Genomic DNA, 20,051 nt, shown 5'->3' on the forward strand with positions numbered 1-20,051 from the left:
CTCTCTCAGGCACGATAACCGAGTCGCCTCCCTTTTCATCTCTTTCCGACGCCGGTAGAGCGTAACGGCGGTAGAGCGTAACTTACCCAAATTAACATCCCTACCTATGACCATAACTTCTTTTTTTGCTTTTGTTGAAAATTACTATTGTTTGTGTGAATTTGGTTAGCGAAAAAGAATATCTGGAATTCATAGATCGGGCCAGATATACGTGTTTGAAACTCCAGCTTATAGTTTTTACGAATTTCATAATTTAGAACCGGTTATACCGCCAACATACTCTTCCAGCCATATGAATACCGATTTGATACTTGTATCTTAAGTGAATTACTGTATAGGAAATATCTTCCTTTGAGAACTTGACTAAAGAAAGAGTCTGTGAATCTTAATAGCCTCCATATCTGTTTTGTGAGAATTACAAGATAAAAGTTTTCTAATTTTCTAAAGCCTAGTTTGCCTTCCGAAAGTTGAATACAAATCTGCTCCCATAAGATCTAATGTAACCTTGTACTATATGCTTTATTGTTTTATTAGAAATCCGTAATCACATTACTCAACCTGGAGCATATGGCTTTTAGTAAAATAAAGCACGACATTGCATATGTCGAAAGGGCGCTTGCGCCATTGATTTTATCAAGACTTTCTTTCTTCTCTTGGATTAGAATTTTGAGGCTAGAAATTTATCCTCTTATGTAGTCGATCTCTCATAAATACAAAGACCTTCACGTTTGACCCATAAATATTCATAGGAAGATCCAAGTATGTCCCCATATTTCCTTTTTGTGATATTCTTACTATAGATTTGATCTCTTGTTGCATATGGAACGAGTCTTCATTTCTAAACATAGCAGATGATTTGAAAAAATAAATTTTCTTACTTGACACTTCGCCATAAGAACGGATTACATCAATTTTTTTCTTGCTTTGTTGAGCATCCACTATGCAAAAAAAAAAGATACTCGTCTCCGAACAATAAGTGAGAAACCGAGAGCTTGTGTTCGAAATACGTAATTCATGGATAATTCTCTCTCCTTCGGCCCTCATATCCTGACAATTAGAACCTTCATACATAGTATAAATAAATACAGAGAAACTGGATCCTCTTATCGGATCCCACAAGTTAATTTAATCCTTCGTTTTGGCCACGGATCACTAATCGATAGGAGACAGAAGTAATACAGTGCATCCACCCATTGTTGATCAGATCCCATTTTTCCATCAAAATTCTAAGAAATTTAGAACTCACGTTACAAAGGTTAATTGGTCGAAAATGATTTTACGGGGTTTATCTTCTTTTGGGATAAGAGATATGTTGGTTTCATTTAGGTTTTTATTAGATATCCCAGAGAGAACAATTTATTCACCATCTTAATTAAATCAGCCTTAATTATTCTTCAAAAAAACGTTAGAAAAACAAAGCTGTCATCAAATTCATTCATAAACTTTTTATGGATCAAGAAGAGTAAGACTCATTTGACTTCCTCTTCATTAATTTCCTTAGTAAAGTAACCGTCGTGACAATATCCCGAAAGACGTGTTGGAGTCGCTCAAATTAAAGGAGGAGAATAGATATCTAAAGTACTCCATGACTATTTTCTCTATTTCTTCTTCGGTATCGACCCAAAAAAAAAGAAAAAAAAAACTACTTTGAAGGTACACTCTGTTATTGTCACTTTCCAGCTCTCAATTCTCAATTTCGTTTTACTAGACCCAAAAATTATACGAAGTTTACTGACTGATGCTGATGCATTAGTAGTGTATTAGCCTGATTCTCAGTTCAAATAAATTTCGCTTTTAAAAATCTTATAATAAATTTTAATCTATGCGTTACAGTTCTCAAAATATGATATTCCCTTAAAGTAGAGCAAAAAAGACTTAGACGAGAGTCCCACCAGTGACGTATTCAGTGAAGGCGAGAGCAACAAGGCCGAGCATCGCGAAACGACCGTTCCATAGCTCAGCGTCTGACGTCATGAACCCTTTTGACTTTGCCTCCGCCCTTATTCCTTTAAACAATGGAACCATCGATGCCAACGTCAGCAACGCCGATGTTCCAAGAAACCACCCGACGCCACCGTCGGAGATCTGAGCGAACACGTTCTCTCCCTTCGACAGCTCCACCGCAATGGCAGCCACGAACCCAACCATGGCTAGTCTCCCGTTGATCCTCTCGGGCGCTGGACCGCTGAATGCTAGTAAATCTCTAAACTTCGTACTCACCTAAACAAGAAACCAAATCATTCAACTCACAAATCTTTTATATATATCAACAACATGCATTATACTGGAGGAGGAGACTAAACTAACACAAAATCTCAATTAGTTCATATATAGTTATATACCTTAGGCTTGCTAACTGGAGGAGGAGATGGTGGCATTTGCGGTTGAGCGGCCGAGGTCGAGGGCACGGAAGAGTCTTCCTTGATAGGATCTCCCTGAGCCATGCACCTGACTCCAACCGGAGCATTTCTCTTGAAGAAGAGTTGGCTTGTCTTTCTGATGTTGCGTGAACTCAATCCACCGGAAGGAGAGGCGAACACTGACTGCATGTTGAACGACGCCGTTGCCATTTCTGAATAGGTTTTTTAAAACGCTAAGGATCGAAGGAGATTGGAAGTAGTAAGAGGAATTGAAATTAACTCTAAAAGACTTTAGGATTGAGATTGGAGTTGGTTTTTGGTGTAACTCAAAGATCATCTCTTTATTTATAGAGTGGGTGAAATGTGAATGATAGGTCCAGTATTTTCCTGAATTACATGTATAGATTTATCTTTATTTATGTATGGGATACCACCAAGATTACTTATTTTTATGTTTTGTGTTTGTGGTGTGTAGTAGAGTAATAATATTAGTAGAAACAAATATAATAAAAGAAAAGAAAAAAAAAAACTAAAAGTTGCAAACTTTACTCTTTTGGGAAGAAAATGATTTCTGATCAGTAATAGTGTTTTCAATCTTATGAGATTTTTTTCCATCTTTATTGTAACGACTAACAAATTCATTGGTCAATGTTTTATTTGTAAAACGAAATCTAATTAAATTATTAAAAAACGAAATTTAATCATCGGAAATCGTTGAAAATGTAAAAAAAAAAGAATTAATATATCAGGAATATGAGTTGGACGCTAAACACAAAGACACGTCGTAGCCAAGAATTTTAAAACGAGAGAGTGAGTTGAGATCTCAAAGGAACCACGTCTAGTTGAAAAATTGCAAATAAGCTGATGACGTGCCTTCTTTTATCACGTACAGAGACATATCTTCCTTGTATTTTTGTGGTTGGCCAATGCAAGACACGTAAACAGAAAAAGATTTGTCAAATATTAGAAACTAAGTTGGCTGGTTCGGAATATTTCATTCACTGGGGAGTCGCAGTCGTAGTCGCTTTCGCTTCGTATTGGAACTTACTTGATTTCATTATGGCAAACCCATGCCGACTCCTTTAGATCCTTTCTGTTTCCCATACATGGCTGATGGCTGCGGCCTGCGTGCCCAATTCTCCTACGTCCCCTTATATTACGCATTGGAACGGTAAATAAGAAATACACATATTTACATCAATAAAACTACATATCACTTACATGATGTATTTCAAATACGTACGTAAAAAACCTGTGACCATAACTTTTTTTGTTGTTGTTAAAAATACTATTATGTGTGTGAACTTGGTTAGCGAGATGGAATATGCGGGATTAATAGATCGGTCCAGATACACGTGTTGAAAGTTGAAACCTGAATTTATAGTTTTTTGAATTTCATATGTTATATGCCGCCAACGTACTCCTCGAGACCGCTTTGATACTTTTATTTCAAATGAACTACTATCTCTAAAGTATATTCATTTGAGAACTCGGCTAAAGAAAGAGTCTGGAAATTTTAACAGCCTCCACAGCTGCTTTGCCAGAAAGACAATAAATTCTACCATTGTTTAAAGCTTAGTTTGTCTTTCAAAAATCAAATACAAATCAGTTCCCATGAAATCCAATGTAACTTTTTACTATCTGCTTTATTGCTTCACCAAAAATCTGCAATCATACTACTTAACTTGGAGCATGTAACTTTTGATAAAAGAAAGCATGACATTACATATGTTGTAAAGGGTCTTCTGTCATTGGTTTTATCAAAATTTTCTCTCCTCCCATGGATAAGAATATTGAGGACCATAAACTAACCCTCTTATGCAGTCTATCTCTCATAAATGCAGAGATTTCCAGGTTTGACCCATGAATTTTCATAGGGAGACCCAAGTGTCCTCATACCTCCTTCTTGTGATATTCGTACTATAGGTTTGATATCTTGTCGCATATAGGGCGGGACCTCATTTCCAAACATGATGGATGATTTGAAAAAAATATTTCCTTATCGAGACACTTTGCTATAAGAGTGGATTACTTTCTTGCTTTGCTGAGCATCCGCTATGCAAAAAAAAGAGACACTCGTCAGCGAAAAATAAGTGAGAAACTTGTGAGCTTGCGTCCGAAATATGTTCCCTCTCCCTCGACCCTCCTAATCATGACAATTAGGACCTCCGTACATAGTATAAATAAATACGGAAAATTAGATCCCTTTAACGGATTCCACAAGTTGGTTTAATCCTTCCTTTTGGGTATCCATTGATCAGTAGTCGATAGGAGACGAAAATAATACAGTTCATAATCCACCCCACCTATAGTTGATCATATCCCATTTTTTTCCATCAAAATTCTAAGTAAATCCCACTACACTCAATCATATGTTTTACTAATATCCATTTTAATCGCCATAATTTTTTTTTTGATTGGCTTGGTTAAATCAGAGAACATGAAAGTTTTTTTGAGTAATGAGAAGGGAGATTTACTTACATGTTATACATTTTAGGTAATATTACCAGAATCTACAAAAAAAGATTTTATTACTAGAATATTTAGGGTATTTTCAAAATACCCAGCGAGCCCTTGTTTTATGTTACCGGAAAAAAGTAATTACAAAAATACCATTGCCACATGAGACGCCACGTTAGAAATCGCTGACGTCTATTAAATAACTCAGCCGTAACGCGTTACAGAGGTAATGACGGCTGAGTTATAAGTATGTTGCGGCTGATTTATGGAGAAAACATTTGAGTAAGAGCGGACGGCTGACTTAGAGCATAACTCAGCCAAGCGTTACGACTGACTTATTAAAATCTGGCTGAGTTATGCTCTAACTCAGCCGTCCTTACGGCTGAGTTTTCACCCGATGGTTGAGTTGTCAAAATTTTGGCTGAGTTATAACTACGACACGGCTGAATTAAATTTTTCTGGGTGGCTGAGTTATGAAAAACGGCTGACTTATGAGATGTAGTTACGGCTGAGTTATGGTTAAAAACTATACTTAGCCGTGATAGACTGACTTATCGTACAACTCGGCCATTTCACGGCTGACTTAGTAGCGAAAGATTAATTACTAGAATATTATTCAGTTACGGCTGACTTATTAAACGATACGGCTGAGTTACATATTTTCAGTTATGAAGCGACTGATTTTGGCTGCCATTTTTTTGCTTTTTAATTACTGTACTGTTGTGACTGAGTTATAATTTGTTTGATGGCTGAGTTTTATTTAGGCTGAGTTATTATTTGTTTGATGGCTGACTTGCCATGTCAGACGCATCATCCATGGCAGCATTCCATGTCATCATCTTTCTTCTCCGGAAATACGAAACGTCGTTCCTTCGACTCTTGTTCTTACATGGTTTTTACCTTGTTCTTCTACTTCTTCTTCACTTTCTTCTTCACCTTCTTCTTCACCTTGTTCTTCTACTTCTTCTTCACTTTGTTCTTCATTTTCTTTCATGGATCCAGTTCTGGTACTAGTTGTTTCCGGTAATTGGGTAAAGAAACATAGATATGTATTTAACACCGACGATAGAGGATGTATAGTTGTGCAGATAGATGGAGGCACAACACACGANAACTACGACACGGCTGAATTAAATTTTTCTGGGTGGCTGAGTTATGAAAAACGGCTGACTTATGAGATGTAGTTACGGCTGAGTTATGGTTAAAAACTATACTTAGCCGTGATAGACTGACTTATCGTACAACTCGGCCATTTCACGGCTGACTTAGTAGCGAAAGATTAATTACTAGAATATTATTCAGTTACGGCTGACTTATTAAACGATACGGCTGAGTTACATATTTTCAGTTATGAAGCGACTGATTTTGGCTGCCATTTTTTTGCTTTTTAATTACTGTACTGTTGTGACTGAGTTATAATTTGTTTGATGGCTGAGTTTTATTTAGGCTGAGTTATTATTTGTTTGATGGCTGACTTGCCATGTCAGACGCATCATCCATGGCAGCATTCCATGTCATCATCTTTCTTCTCCGGAAATACGAAACGTCGTTCCTTCGACTCTTGTTCTTACATGGTTTTTACCTTGTTCTTCTACTTCTTCTTCACTTTCTTCTTCACCTTCTTCTTCACCTTGTTCTTCTACTTCTTCTTCACTTTGTTCTTCATTTTCTTTCATGGATCCAGTTCTGGTACTAGTTGTTTCCGGTAATTGGGTAAAGAAACATAGATATGTATTTAACACCGACGATAGAGGATGTATAGTTGTGCAGATAGATGGAGGCACAACACACGACAAGCTTGTGGAGCTTGTTCTTGAAAACTACGGATCGGACGCGTTTAGCCATGAGCTAAACGCATGCTCTCGATGTAAACAAGTTGGGCACGATGCGAAAACTTGTCCGATGCAGTATTATTGTAATACATTTGTTTTATTTTGTGCAATAACTCAGGCATCAAGCATTATAACTCAGCTGTCATATTAATCGACGAGACCTCTCGTTTTCCGCTTTCAGATTATTCCTTGTGATAACTCAACCATAAAACATTATAACTCAGCCGTCATAAGAATCGACGAGACCTTTCGTTTTCCCATAAATACTATAACTCAGCCGTTAGCCACAAAACATTATAACTCAGCCGTCATAAGAATCGACGAGACCTTTCGTTTTCCCGTAAATACTATAACTCAGCCGTCAAGTAATATAAATCAACTGTTTGCTTTCATATTATATCTTGTGATAACTCAGCCACAAAACATTATAACTCAGCCGTTATATGAATCGAGGAGACCTTTCGTCTTCCTGTAAATACTATAACTCACCGTTAAGTTTTTTTTCGGGTTGTGACATGGAAAATCCAAAATGATATGTATTTTAATTTGTTGATGTGTATTTTTTTTTTTTTTTTAATCAAAATCGAAAAACTAAACTCAAAGGATAAATTGTAATTAACCCAGGGCACTAAACGTTTGAGCAATTTTTAGAAGATTGTTAGATATGAGGAATAAAACAATTTTTGGTTAACATTTGAATAATTCTTTCTAATGAGAATCTATATATATAAAGTTCACTTTACTCATTTCTGGTACTGCCACGTCAGCCACATCCTCTTTAATTTTTGTGGGCCTTACAGATTTTAATAAAGACTTTAAACAATTATACAAATGATAAACTGATCCACTAGATTTAATCCAAAGTCTGTAGACCCAACACTATTTCATCTAAAATCTGTAGGCCCAGCCCTACTTTTAAATCATGTGGATTCAACCTGATAATATTTCATCCAAAGTTCAGCAGTGTGAATGAAACTTTATTTTATTATTCAATCATAAAAAAAAAATGAAAGAAAAGAATAGAGCATCTACCCGATATATATGAAGTAAAACACTGAATTTGGAATAATATTATTACCTATTCGTACCTAACTTTTCATGTATCATTTATGCTTAGTTCTTTTACATATACGTGCATCATATGGTTAAGACAAATAATTATAAGAGACAAATAAAATATTTTCTTAGCAAGAAGACAAGAACTATGGTTAGAATCTCCATTGATCTTGTAATTATATATCACCTAAGCAATTTTTTTTACTTTAAAAGAAATTTAAAATATTCATTTAGCCCATATTTATGTTAATTATAACTAATAGAAAGTTTAAATAAAAATATAATTAGTAAAATAAATAAAATATTAAAATAAGAAAACAATACTATAATTTTTTATTAGTGGTAATAATATAATTAAAATTGTCTATTAAACTGATCATAATTAAAATTATAAATGTATTATTGAGTTTTAGAATGGAAGTAAATTTTAAATTTATGATAGAATAAAAAAATTATGTAATTGTGTATTATAGAGTTGTAGAATGGAAGTAAAATTTAAAATTATGGAAGAATAAAAAAATTCAGTAATTGTATTTATAAAATTTTAAACAAGAAAAAAAAATAAAAGTGAAATATTATTTTATAACATGATCAAAAAGGAAAAAAATTTGATGTTTTGTTAATTGAATCAAATGCTTCTAATCCAAATTTAAGTATTGAAAGATAGTAATTAAAGAGAAAATAGTTATAATATATCTTGAAAATCATTTTACAGTCTAATAGTTATGTGTGATCCAATAGAAGGTGGAAAAAAGTAGATGTCAAAAAGAGTGCATCATCAATAATGACGAAAGAATTAAAATTTAAAATGTTTGAAAATGAATTAGTAAAACTTGAAAAGATAATAGGGAATACACAATCACACATGACTAAATTAAAATCTCTGACATCTCATTAATTGTGTGAAACGAATGAGTTTGTAGAAAAATAAATGACATACATTATTAAATAGATTATTAGATTCCAAGTCGGGTTTATCAGTTTGGCCATATAATCATGGAAAGTGGGATAAGATATGCACTTTCATGAATTGGTCGTGTATGGTACGTTGCAATTATTTCGATGGGTAAAGCAAGCTCGGTAAAAATGTTATAACGATATAATATTATATTTTACTTTTAAGCAATATTCATGAGATTTGGTATATTCAAATTTATACGGAATAATGTTATATTAGTATCAACATCTAATCATAAATAATATATATAATTAGATCAACAATCGATCAACATCAAAGCCTTTAAAAAATATTTTTAATAAAATATCTGAATAAGAAATAAACTCTCTTAATGATAAAAGATCTTGAAGTAGTCATCAATGTCGTTTATTTTTCTTAATATTACCACATGACATATATTTAAAAAGATTTACCCTCAAAACTTTGAATGATTATATTCGAGCTCAAAAAATTATATTAATATAAAAATATTTAAATTAAAATCCCGCGCTTGCGCGGATACAAATTATAGTATATCATAAATTAGCTTTCCTGCCACAAAAGCAGATTATGTTTTGGATATTAGCTCCTATTTATGTGTAAACGTACGAGATCATTTTAGAATTCACATTACAAAGGCAAATTGGTCCAAAATGATTTTACGGGTTTCTCTTTTTGGGATAAGACATATATATATGTTAGTTTCATTTAGTTTTTCATCAACAATTCCACAGCTAAAAAATTTATTCACCATCTTAATAAAATCAGCTTTACTTATTCTCCAATAACGTTAGAAAAACAAAGGTGTTATCCCAAACGGCCAGCCGGTCATGAAACCTTTTATGGATCAAAAAGAATAAGACTTATTTAACTTCCTCTTCATTAACTTCCTTAGTAAAGTATAACCACCGTGAGAATATCCCGAAAGACGTGTTGGAATCGCTCACATGTAACGAGGAGAATAGATATCTAAAGTACTCCATGACTATTTTCTCTCTATTCCTTCTTTGGTATCGACCCAAAAACTACTTTGAAGGTACCTTCTGTTATTGTCATTTTCTAGCTCTCAATTCTCAATTTCGTTTTAACCCTTTTACTTGACCCAAAAATTATACGAAGTTTACTGACTGATTCTAATGCACTAGTAGTGTATTAGCCTAATTCTCAGTTCAAATAAATTTTAATCCGTGTCAACACTTCGCTTTTAAAAATCTTATAATAAATTTTAATCTATGCGTTACAGTTCTCAAAATATGATATTCCCTTAAACTAGAGCAAAAAAGACTTAGACGAGAGTCCCACCAGTGACGTATTCAGTGAAGGCGAGAGCAACAAGGCCGAGCATCGCGAAACGACCGTTCCATAGCTCAGCGTCTGACGTCATGAACCCTTTTGACTTTGCCTCCGCCCTTATTCCTTTGAACAATGGAACCATCGATGCCAACGTCAGCAACGCCGATGTTCCAAGAAACCACCCAACGCCACCGTCGGAGATCTGAGCAAACACGTTCTCTCCCTTGGACAACTCCACCGCAATGGCAGCCACGAATCCAACCATGGCTAGTCTCCCGTTGATCCTCTCGGGCGCTGGACCGCTGAATGCTAGCAAATCTCCAAACTTGGTACTCACCTAACCAAGATAACAAATTATTTAACTCACAAATATTTTTCATTTATCAACTACATGCATTATACGGGTACACTTCGAGCTTAACATGATTACAAGACTATGTTATCGCAAAGTCGCAATTAAATAATCGAAATTTAATGATATATATTAATGAATTTGATCCTTGGATCATACCTTAGGCTTGCTAACTGGTGGAGGAGGAGACGGTGGCATTTGCGGTTGAGCGGCGGAGGTCGAGGTCGAGGGCACGGAAGGGTCTTCCTTGATAGGATCACCCTGAGCCATGCACCTGACTCCAACCGGAGCATTCCTCTTGAATAAGAGTTGGTTTGTGTTTCTCATGTTGCGTGAAGTCAATCCACCGGAAGGAGCGGCGAACACTGACTGCATGTTGAACGACGCCGTTGCCATTTCCTGAAGAGGGTTTTCAAAATTTTTAAGGATCCAATAAGAATGAAGTAGTGAGAGGAGTTGAATTAACAAAGACTTGAGGATTGAGATTGGAGTTGGTTTGTGGTGTAACTCAAGATCATCTCTTTATTTATAGAGTAGGTGAAATGTGAATGACAGGTCTAGTAATTTCTGAATTTTATGTCTTTGTTTATCTTTATTGATTTATGGGATAATAAAATTACTTACTTTATGTTCCGTGTTTGTGGTGTGTAGTAGAGTAATAAGTAGAAACAAATATAATAAAAGAAAAGAAAAGAAAAAAAAACTAAAAATTGCAATGATTCCTCAGTAATAATGTTTTCAAACTTTTGAGATTTTTTTCCATCTTAATTGTAACGACTACAAATTCATTAGTAATGTTTATCTGTAAAACGAAATCGAATTAGATTAAAAGGTAAATTTAGAACTATTCCATTTAAAATCGTTGAAATGTAAAAAAAAAAAGAATTAATATATCAGGAACTTGAGTTGAAAGCTAGACACATAAACACGTAGTAGCCAAGAATTTAAAACGAGAGGAAAGTGAGGTGAGATCTCAAAGGAGCCACGTCTAGTTGAAAAAGTGCAAGTAAACTGATGACGTGCCTTCTTTCAGCACACACAGAGACATATCTTCCTTGTCTTATTCTGATTGGCCAATGCCAAGTGGGTTTGGTAACAAAACGTACGTAAACAAAAAAAAGATTTGTCTCAAAATATTAGAGACAAAGTTAATTAACGGCTCGGAATATTTCATTCACTTGGGCGATTTTTTATTCTGGTAGAGAGAAGTCGCAGTCGATCTCATTTTGTATTGGAACTTACTTAACTTCATTATAGCAGACCCATGCTGACTCCTTTTGATCCTCTCTGTGTCTCATTCATGGCTGCGTGCCCAATTCTCCTACGTTCCCATATATTATACGCACTGGAAAGGTAACAAAGAATACACATATTTACATCAATATATAAAATGTGGTATTTGCTAAAAATCTTAGTATATACTACCTTTTGCATAGAGGAGAGATATACTTCATTACTTATCACGTAAATTATTTACATGTTGAATTTCAAATACGAAAAAGACTCTGACCATTACTTGTAGACTCCGATTAATTCTCTCATAAGGTCATTGAAAGGCCAACAATAAGTCCCCGAAGCCCATAAGCCCACTCGTGTTCAAAAAATAATAAGAACGAGAGAAAAAGAGCAGCACAAAAGCATTCTTCTGGTCTTGCCATTTTTTTTTTAACAAAGCTTGTATGACAACCTTTGTTGTCCCATAAAGTTCTCATGACCTTGCATAAGCTTTTGTGTGCATGTTGCATAAGTTTTAACTTATATATATATATACTCTGGGGGTATCCACATCATGCACTTTGTTCTTTGAGATTGTTCTTTAGAGTACATAAACTGATAAACTTGTAAATTGTGATCATGGTATAGAGGCATCACCGCATCGGTAGTCTTCTGATGAATACTACGATTAATACTAGAGCAGTGAGATGGATAAATTTAATCACTTGTTATAAGTTCTAGCACTTAGGATCGTTATTTTGGTTTGCTTGCACTATCTTGACTATTTGGAGCCGGAGACATTGTATTGTATCCATATAAACATTTTTTAATAATGTGTATGTGTTCTCTTCTTTTCTGAGATGGATTGGATTATAATTCCATCTATATTGCGTTTAGAATGATACTATAGAGACTGTTGTCATTTTTGAAATGAATCCAACGTACGACGATCTTGTCCCAGCTGAGAAACGGTCCTCACTTGAAGATCTTCTCTAGATAATGTGGATGTGCTCCTGGGTCTATGATTCTGTTCTAGTGGGTTTAGAGATGTTGCCTGCATAATATTAAACTGAAGATCCTCCACATAGTCTACAAAAGCGCAAACTGCATGATACTTACTCCAATCATGGTCTTCTCCAAGACCTTGGATTTCAACACTAAGAAGATGGTTCCTTTCGGGATTGAAGTAGAAAACATAAAAAGGTTTGAATGCAGTTTCCTTGATCAAAACAATGTCACCTGAAGCAGTCACCCCAACAACAGAAAGATTGTAGTCGTCAACCTGAACAACTTTATTGTCAGCCTTCAAAGTGTAGGCAAATTTCGACCATTCCTGTTTCTCGAGATCCTCTAGAACCCACATACATAATTCTAGGGGAAATCCACCATCCTCAGCACACTTCCACTTAATCACACCTAATTTACCCTCATAGTTTATCAGTGTAGTACACAAACCATATTGGCAGCATATATCTAGAAACTTAAACTTCTCAAACCTAACATCGAAACAAGCTATAAGATGTGATCGAGTATCACAGTCGTACACTGTGAAATACAAAATTCCATTGATGCATACCCCTCCATTCCGATCATCCTCGTTATAGGGACATTGGATCTTCCTCCATCTCTCTTTTTCAGTTCCTAATGTCAGGATATAACGAGCCATTTTATTGTTAACTGTATTGTTCATGGACAATACCTTGAATTGCCCCCCAATTGGATCAAACCCTATAAGGCCACCACTATGGTCTCTGGACGTGATGGGACCTCTTTGGACACAGGTACGACGATGGCCAGTTCCTAATCTCAAACGATGTAAGATCTCAAACTGTCCCGTTATAGGGTTACATATGACACCCGCTCCATCCTCATCCTTACACGAGAGCTGCAAACTTGGGAAATAGAGCAAACCAGAGGCATATCTACACATAGCGAGGCTATTGTCTAAGGAGCACTTGATATGAAAATCGGCTGCTACTACAAGAGACAAAGGCTTCCCATAATGATTATGAGGCTGAGGCGCCAAGAAGAAGCTCCACTCACGGTGTTGCCGGACCCCAATTAAGAGACGTGGACGAGCCAAGGACCTGGTCAAGAATAACTCGTTGAAATATGGCTTGTGAAGCATGGATCCCCATAGCTTTGACACGCAACGAAACCTCTCGATTGAATTTATAGGCAACCTGGAGAGTATCTCAAGAATGATATCATTAGGGATGGAATCTGAGTTTTCTTCTCTATTCATGATCGTCGTTGTACCTTTTATCGAATTCGAGCGGAGAAATCACAAATCGCAGAGACTCTAGGTTTATTATATAAGGAAATTTTCAGGGTCTGAACTAACCTAAAGCCCAAGAAACATGGGCTTTTTAACCACTTAAGTATTCTCAAATGATGGTCTCCTCTCTGGTATAATAATCTCTTTAAGTGGGAGTTGTGATACTGATGTTTCTTTTACCTCAATCAGCATAATCAACAACGAAGCTGTGCATTACAAATCAGCCTTTAAAAATGGAATTTTTCGTAGGAGCATGCCGTGGAAGAGGAGGGGTGTGAAAAAGAAATAAGATTGTTTTAGCATAACCAGTAGCTGGCAAAGTATGATTGATGTTAAAAGGTTCTAAAGTATATAAAAAACATTTGCTAGTATAGACCCTGAAGAAATATTCTCGATGAAAAGAATGGTAGATGATCTTGTAACCTTTGAAATTTGAATCCCGGAACAACTTATTAACTAATCTTTGATGTGTGATAGAAAAATTAGTAAGAAGTCCACAATCTCATATATTTCCTCAAGAATATCCCTTGTCTAGATCCAGCTTCAAACTATTTGTTTGATTCCATCTAGCATGAGAGACCGTAACAGACTGATAAAGCTCACACAATCCTGTCACATATTTTTCACATTAAAAAATAGCATGAGAGAGTCAGAGACCGTAACAGATTGATAAAGCTCACACAGACCTGTCACATATTTTTTCTTTACTCTCTCTCTCACATGCAAAAATAGCTGAGACAACTTCTTGAATAAAAACTTGATTTATTAAGAACCTTTTTGATAACTTAATGTTTACAGAGAGAGAATATATACAACTACTAATAGAAAATAGAGAGATTTTTCTCTTAACTTGAGGAGCAAGGGAAGCAATCAAGTTTGGAAACCTATATATTATAATCATCATCTAAACGACACAAAGCATCAAATTTGTTATTGTTGTCAAACGATCCAATGTTGCTAATATCAAAGATGCTTGACTTGAGATGCTTATCGTTAAGACTAAGATCATCGACATGGTCTACAAAGATATAAACATAACCACGGTCAGCTCCAACACCTTGATTTCCAACATGATGGAAACTGTTCCTCTCAGGATTGAAGTAGAAAATTACATTAGGCTTAGATCTCGCGGCCTCGGAACAAAACAATTTCACCTGTAGCAGTCATCCCAACAACATCAAGACGATTGAGATTTTCATTCTCCGGAAGAGGATAGACATGTTTAGACCATCCCTGTTTGTCGAAATCCTCTAGAACCCACAGATGTAACTCACAGGAACACCATAAACTATAATCCCATGGACTATCATAGGCATAACATCAAAGCAAACTACCACATCAGAACTTTCACCACTTGGATTTCCTAAGTAAAATACAAAACCCCATAGATGCATATCCCTTTACCAAAAGGCTTATGGGTAAAGGGACATTGGATCTTCCTCCACTTCACTATTCTATAACATTATCTAAGCAAGGGGTATCCGAGAGTTCGGGAGTCCAGCAGATAGATAAACAAGAATGTTCTATGAAATTGGTTGTAGGTCCAGGTTATACAGCTAGAGTTCTTGAAGTCCTGAAAGGAAAATCAAAAACCTTGAGGATACTCAAGGCGAAAAAAACGATATAATAAAACTATAAGCTTCACGAATAGTATATAATCTTAATTTGCTAACACATTTAGTTTACTCCCAAGTCCCAAGTAACGTGTAACACAATTACCCGAGACCAAAGTGCTAACCAAAAAAAAGAAGAGTAAAAGCACACACGAAACCTGTAAATGAAAAGTGTCACACTCGCACGCAAGATAGAGAGAGTTAAATACAGACGATTTCAGCCATGGCTCTGACTTGAATAAAAACTTGGTTTCTTAATAATTTCTTTGATAAATTGATGTTTACATAGCTAGAGAGAGTACAACTTGTATCAAAACGAGAGCTTTTCTAGCTGACTTGAGGAGCAAGGAAGTAATCACGTTTTGACACATGTGTATTATAAATCATCATCTAAATGACACAAAGCATCAAATTTGTTAATTTTCTTAAACGCTTCTGAGATCCTAAGATCATAGATGCTTGACTTGAGTTGCTTTGTATCGTTAACACTAAGATCATCTATATGATCTACAAAGGCATAAACCCTACCACAATTAGGTCCACCACCTCCGAAGATAACATTTTGGAAAGTGTTCCGATCCTCTCGGGACTGAAGTAGATAACATAAGACTTATATGACGAGGTCTCCCACAAAACAATTTCACTTGTAGCAGTCATCCCAACAACGGAAAGACGTTTGCAGAATCCATCACCCGGAAAAGGGAAGACACATTCCGACCATTCTTGTTTCTCGACATCTTCTAGAACCCACATACATAACTCACGGGTACGCCGTTCACAATAATAGTTCTCATTTTCATACTTCAACTTCAACATATAATCTCACCTAATTTACCTTTATAGTTTATCAACTGAAGAAAGATGGCATACCGTCCAGTATGTATTCTGAGGCTGAGGCTACGAGAAGAAAAGCCATTCATCGTTGGCTCGTTTGGAGGCGAATAAGAGACGTGGACGAGTCGAAGACCTGGTCAGGAACAGCTCGGTGAAATCTTGATTGCCAAGTATGGACGCCCATTGCTTTGAAACGCAACGACACCTCCCGGCTAACTTTGTAGGCAATCTCAAGAAGATCTCGTGAAAGAGATCAATGGGGATGGAATCGATAGTTTTTTCACTATTCATGATCGTTGTATTTTGTTGATCAGACGGAGACACTCCATTATATAGAGTTCGGGACCTAGGGCATTTATTGGTTTGCTTTGGTTTAATTTGATTTTGGTTTAAAAGCATAAAGATCATCTATATATATAAAGTTCACTCCTGGTGCTATATATGTCAGCCACATTCTCTTTAATTTTTGTGGGCCTTACAGATTTTAATAAAGCCTTTAAACAATTATACAAATGACAAACTGATCCACTAGATTTAATCCAAAGTCTGTAGGCTCATCACTATTTCATCCAAAATCTGTAGGTCCAACACTACTTTTAAATCCTGTGGATTCAACCTGATAATATTTCATCCAAAGTTCAGCGGTATGAACGAAACTCTATTTTATTATTTAACCATAAAAAATAAAAAACGAAAGAAAAGAATAGAGCATCTACCCGATATATATGAAGTAAAACACTGAATTTGGAATAATATTATTACCTATTCGTACCTAACTTTTCATGTATCGTTTACGCTTAGTTCTTTTACATATACATGCATCATATGGTTAAGACACATAATTATAATAGACAAATAAAATATTTTCTTAGCAAGAAGACAAGAACTATGATTAGAATCTCTATTGATCTTGTAATTATATATCACCTAAGCAATTCTTTTTTACTTTAAAATAAATTTAAAATATTCATTTAACGCATATTTATGTTAATTTAATTGATAGAAAGTTTAAATAAAAAAATATAATTAGTAAAATAAATAAAATGCTAAAATAAGAAAACAATACTATAATTTTTTATTATTGGTAATAATATAATTAAAATTGTCTATTAAACTGATCATAATTAAAAATTATAAATGTATTATTAAGTTTTAGAATGGAAGTAAATTTTAAATTTATGGTAGAATAAAAAAATTATGTAATTGTGTATTATTGAGTTGTAGAATGGAAGTAAAATTTAAAATTATGGAAGAATAAAAAAAATCTGTATTTGTATTTATACAATTTTAAACAGGAAAAATAAAATTAAAAGTGAAATATTATTTTATAACATGATCAAAAAATTTGATGTTTCGTTAATTGAATCAAATGCTTCTAATCCAAATTTAAGTATTGAAAGATGGTAATTAAAGAGAAAAAGTTATAATATATCTTGAAAATCAGTTTACAGTCTATTATGTGTTATGTGTGATCCAATAGAAGGTAGAAAAAAATAGATGTCAAAAGGAGTGCATCATCAATAATGACGAAAGAATTAAAGTTAAAAGTGTTTGAAAATGAATTAGTAAAACTTGAAAAGATAATAGGGAATACACAATCACACATGACTAAATTAAAATCTCTGACATCTCATTAATTGTATGAAACGAATGAGTTTGTAGAAAAATAAATGACATACATTATTAAATAGATTATTAGATTCCAAGTCGGGTTTAACAGTTTGGCCATATAATCATGGAAAGTGGGATACGATATGCACTTTCATGAATTGGTCGTTTATGGTACGTTGCAATTATTTTGATGGGTAAAGCAAGCTCGGTAAAGATGTTATAACGATATGATTATATATTTTATCTTTAAGCAATATTCATGAGATTCGGTATATTCAAATTTATACGGAATAATGTTATGTTAGTATCAACATCTAATCATAAATAATATATACAATTAGATCAACAATCGATCAATATCAAAGCCTTTAAAAAATGTTTTTAATGAAATATATGAATAAGAAATAAACTCTCTTAACGATAAAAGATCTTGAAGTAGTCATCAATGTCGTTTATTTTTCCTAATATTACCACATGACATATATTTATAAAAATTTACCCTCAAAACTTTGAATGATTATATTCGAGCTCAAGAATTTCTATATTCTTATAAAAATATTTAAATTAAAATCCCGCGCTTGCGCGGGTACAAATTCTAGTTTACCATATTATAGCACGGCTTATAGCTTACGTTTTTTTAACAATTTTGCTATTAATTTGTTTTTTGGTGTAGAGTTTATCCTGGAAATCTTGAAAAATATAATTTCGACGATGATTTTGTTAATACTTCATATAGGTTGTCTCATTTTGTAATTGAATTATTAGATACATGCATGAACAACTTTGTTTTGAGAAATTTAAACATTCTTGTCTAAAACTTCTAAAAATATATTCCAGATGAAAGTTTGATCTAATAATGCATATTTTGTAACAAAGAGTTTTTTGGTGAATAAATTTTACATTCATTCAAAAAAAAAGCTTAAGTATTTAGATATATTCATACTTAAGCTTCTCAATTATCATCTCAATCTCGAAAAGATCTTGGCTAACTTTTTAATAGATATAATTAAGATAGACATTTTCTTTTATGTTAGCTCTTCAATTTCTTGAATATAATTCTACAATTTTTTTAATAAAAAAATCATTTAATTTTATTTCTGACAACTTCTAAATATTAGAATATGAAAATTACCTTCCTCTTAGTCTCTCTATATTTTTCTAAACCAATTTCCACAGTTTTCTTCAATTATCTTCCATTTGATAGTGAACAAAACTCTAATCTTCTTTGTTTATAAACTTTTTTGTTCATATATAAAATTTTATTTTTTTACAAACAAACTTTCATGAATTTCTCTACAAATTGACAAAATTATAACACCTAAACCATATGTCCATAGATTCATGGTTTACGTCAAAAGGAAGAAGTGACTCTTTGATTTACTCCCGATGCCTTTTTTGTCTTTTGGTGATGCATCTACTTTCTTGGGACATGTTCTAAACCTCTATAGTGACATATAAATAATATATAATGTTGTATAACACTATATATAACTGTGCGTTATATATAAACAAAGGTGTTGTAAACTGTCATTTTGAAATGTCATTTTGAAAATATGTTTCCACACTCTTAGTTTAAACTTTGAAGTAATATTATTCTTCAAGTTATTACGTATCTCTGTTTTTTTTTTGTCAGTTGTCGTTATATGAGTGAATGAGGAGGGTAGGTGGACTCTCTGATTTATTATTTGCACATGTTGAATGTGAATGTGAGCCATCAGATATTCCCACCAAGAAACCGAGTCAACTGAGTCATCTCTATGTGTATATATATATATATATATGAAGTAAGATGGAGCATATAAATTATTGTCGTATTAATCATATTATTGACCTTTGGAAAGATCGCAAAAGAGTAAACTACTTACAAGTTGGCCGTCAAAAAGGAAACAAAGAATCAGATAAAGTTACCTGGTGGCTTCATGTCAAGATAAAGTCAGGTCAAAACTCAAAAGTGATGAGCTCCATAAATGAGTTGACAAAATGCAAAAATTAGGTATTACAAATACAAAATGTACTAGGTACCAACCCGCACATATAAATCGATTTAAATAAAATATTATGAGTAAAATTATTATTTGAGATTTAAGATTTGTTTGTACAAAACAAAATTTGTAAGTAAAGTTTTTTCGTTTATTCAAATTTGAGTTTATTTTCTGTAAAATACGTTTCATCCGTGAAATATTTTAACTTGGAAAATTTAAGGTGGTGTA

General features: G+C 34.0%; 3 protein-coding genes across 3 annotated transcripts; all 3 read right to left on the reverse strand.

The window, feature by feature from the left end:
- Positions 1,775–2,748, reverse strand: LOC104732174 (early light-induced protein 2, chloroplastic-like). Its single transcript, XM_010451711.2, has 2 exons — positions 2,343–2,748; positions 1,775–2,220 (listed from the first exon to the last, which is right to left on the reverse strand). The coding sequence occupies exons 1-2, from the start codon at positions 2,568–2,570 to the stop codon at positions 1,876–1,878; spliced, it is 573 nt and encodes a 190-aa protein (XP_010450013.1). The 5' UTR covers positions 2,571–2,748; the 3' UTR covers positions 1,775–1,875.
- On the reverse strand, positions 9,812–10,817 carry LOC104732175 (early light-induced protein 2, chloroplastic-like). Its single transcript, XM_010451712.2, has 2 exons — positions 10,450–10,817; positions 9,812–10,275 (listed from the first exon to the last, which is right to left on the reverse strand). The coding sequence occupies exons 1-2, from the start codon at positions 10,684–10,686 to the stop codon at positions 9,931–9,933; spliced, it is 582 nt and encodes a 193-aa protein (XP_010450014.1). The 5' UTR covers positions 10,687–10,817; the 3' UTR covers positions 9,812–9,930.
- Positions 12,425–13,750, reverse strand: LOC104733647 (F-box protein At1g31080-like). The gene has a single exon (XM_010453212.1). The coding sequence runs from the start codon at positions 13,748–13,750 to the stop codon at positions 12,425–12,427; it is 1,326 nt and encodes a 441-aa protein (XP_010451514.1).

The sequence above is a fragment of the Camelina sativa genome, chromosome 12 (assembly GCF_000633955.1).
Source record: "Camelina sativa cultivar DH55 chromosome 12, Cs, whole genome shotgun sequence".
NCBI classification, from domain to species: Eukaryota; Viridiplantae; Streptophyta; class Magnoliopsida; order Brassicales; family Brassicaceae; genus Camelina; species Camelina sativa.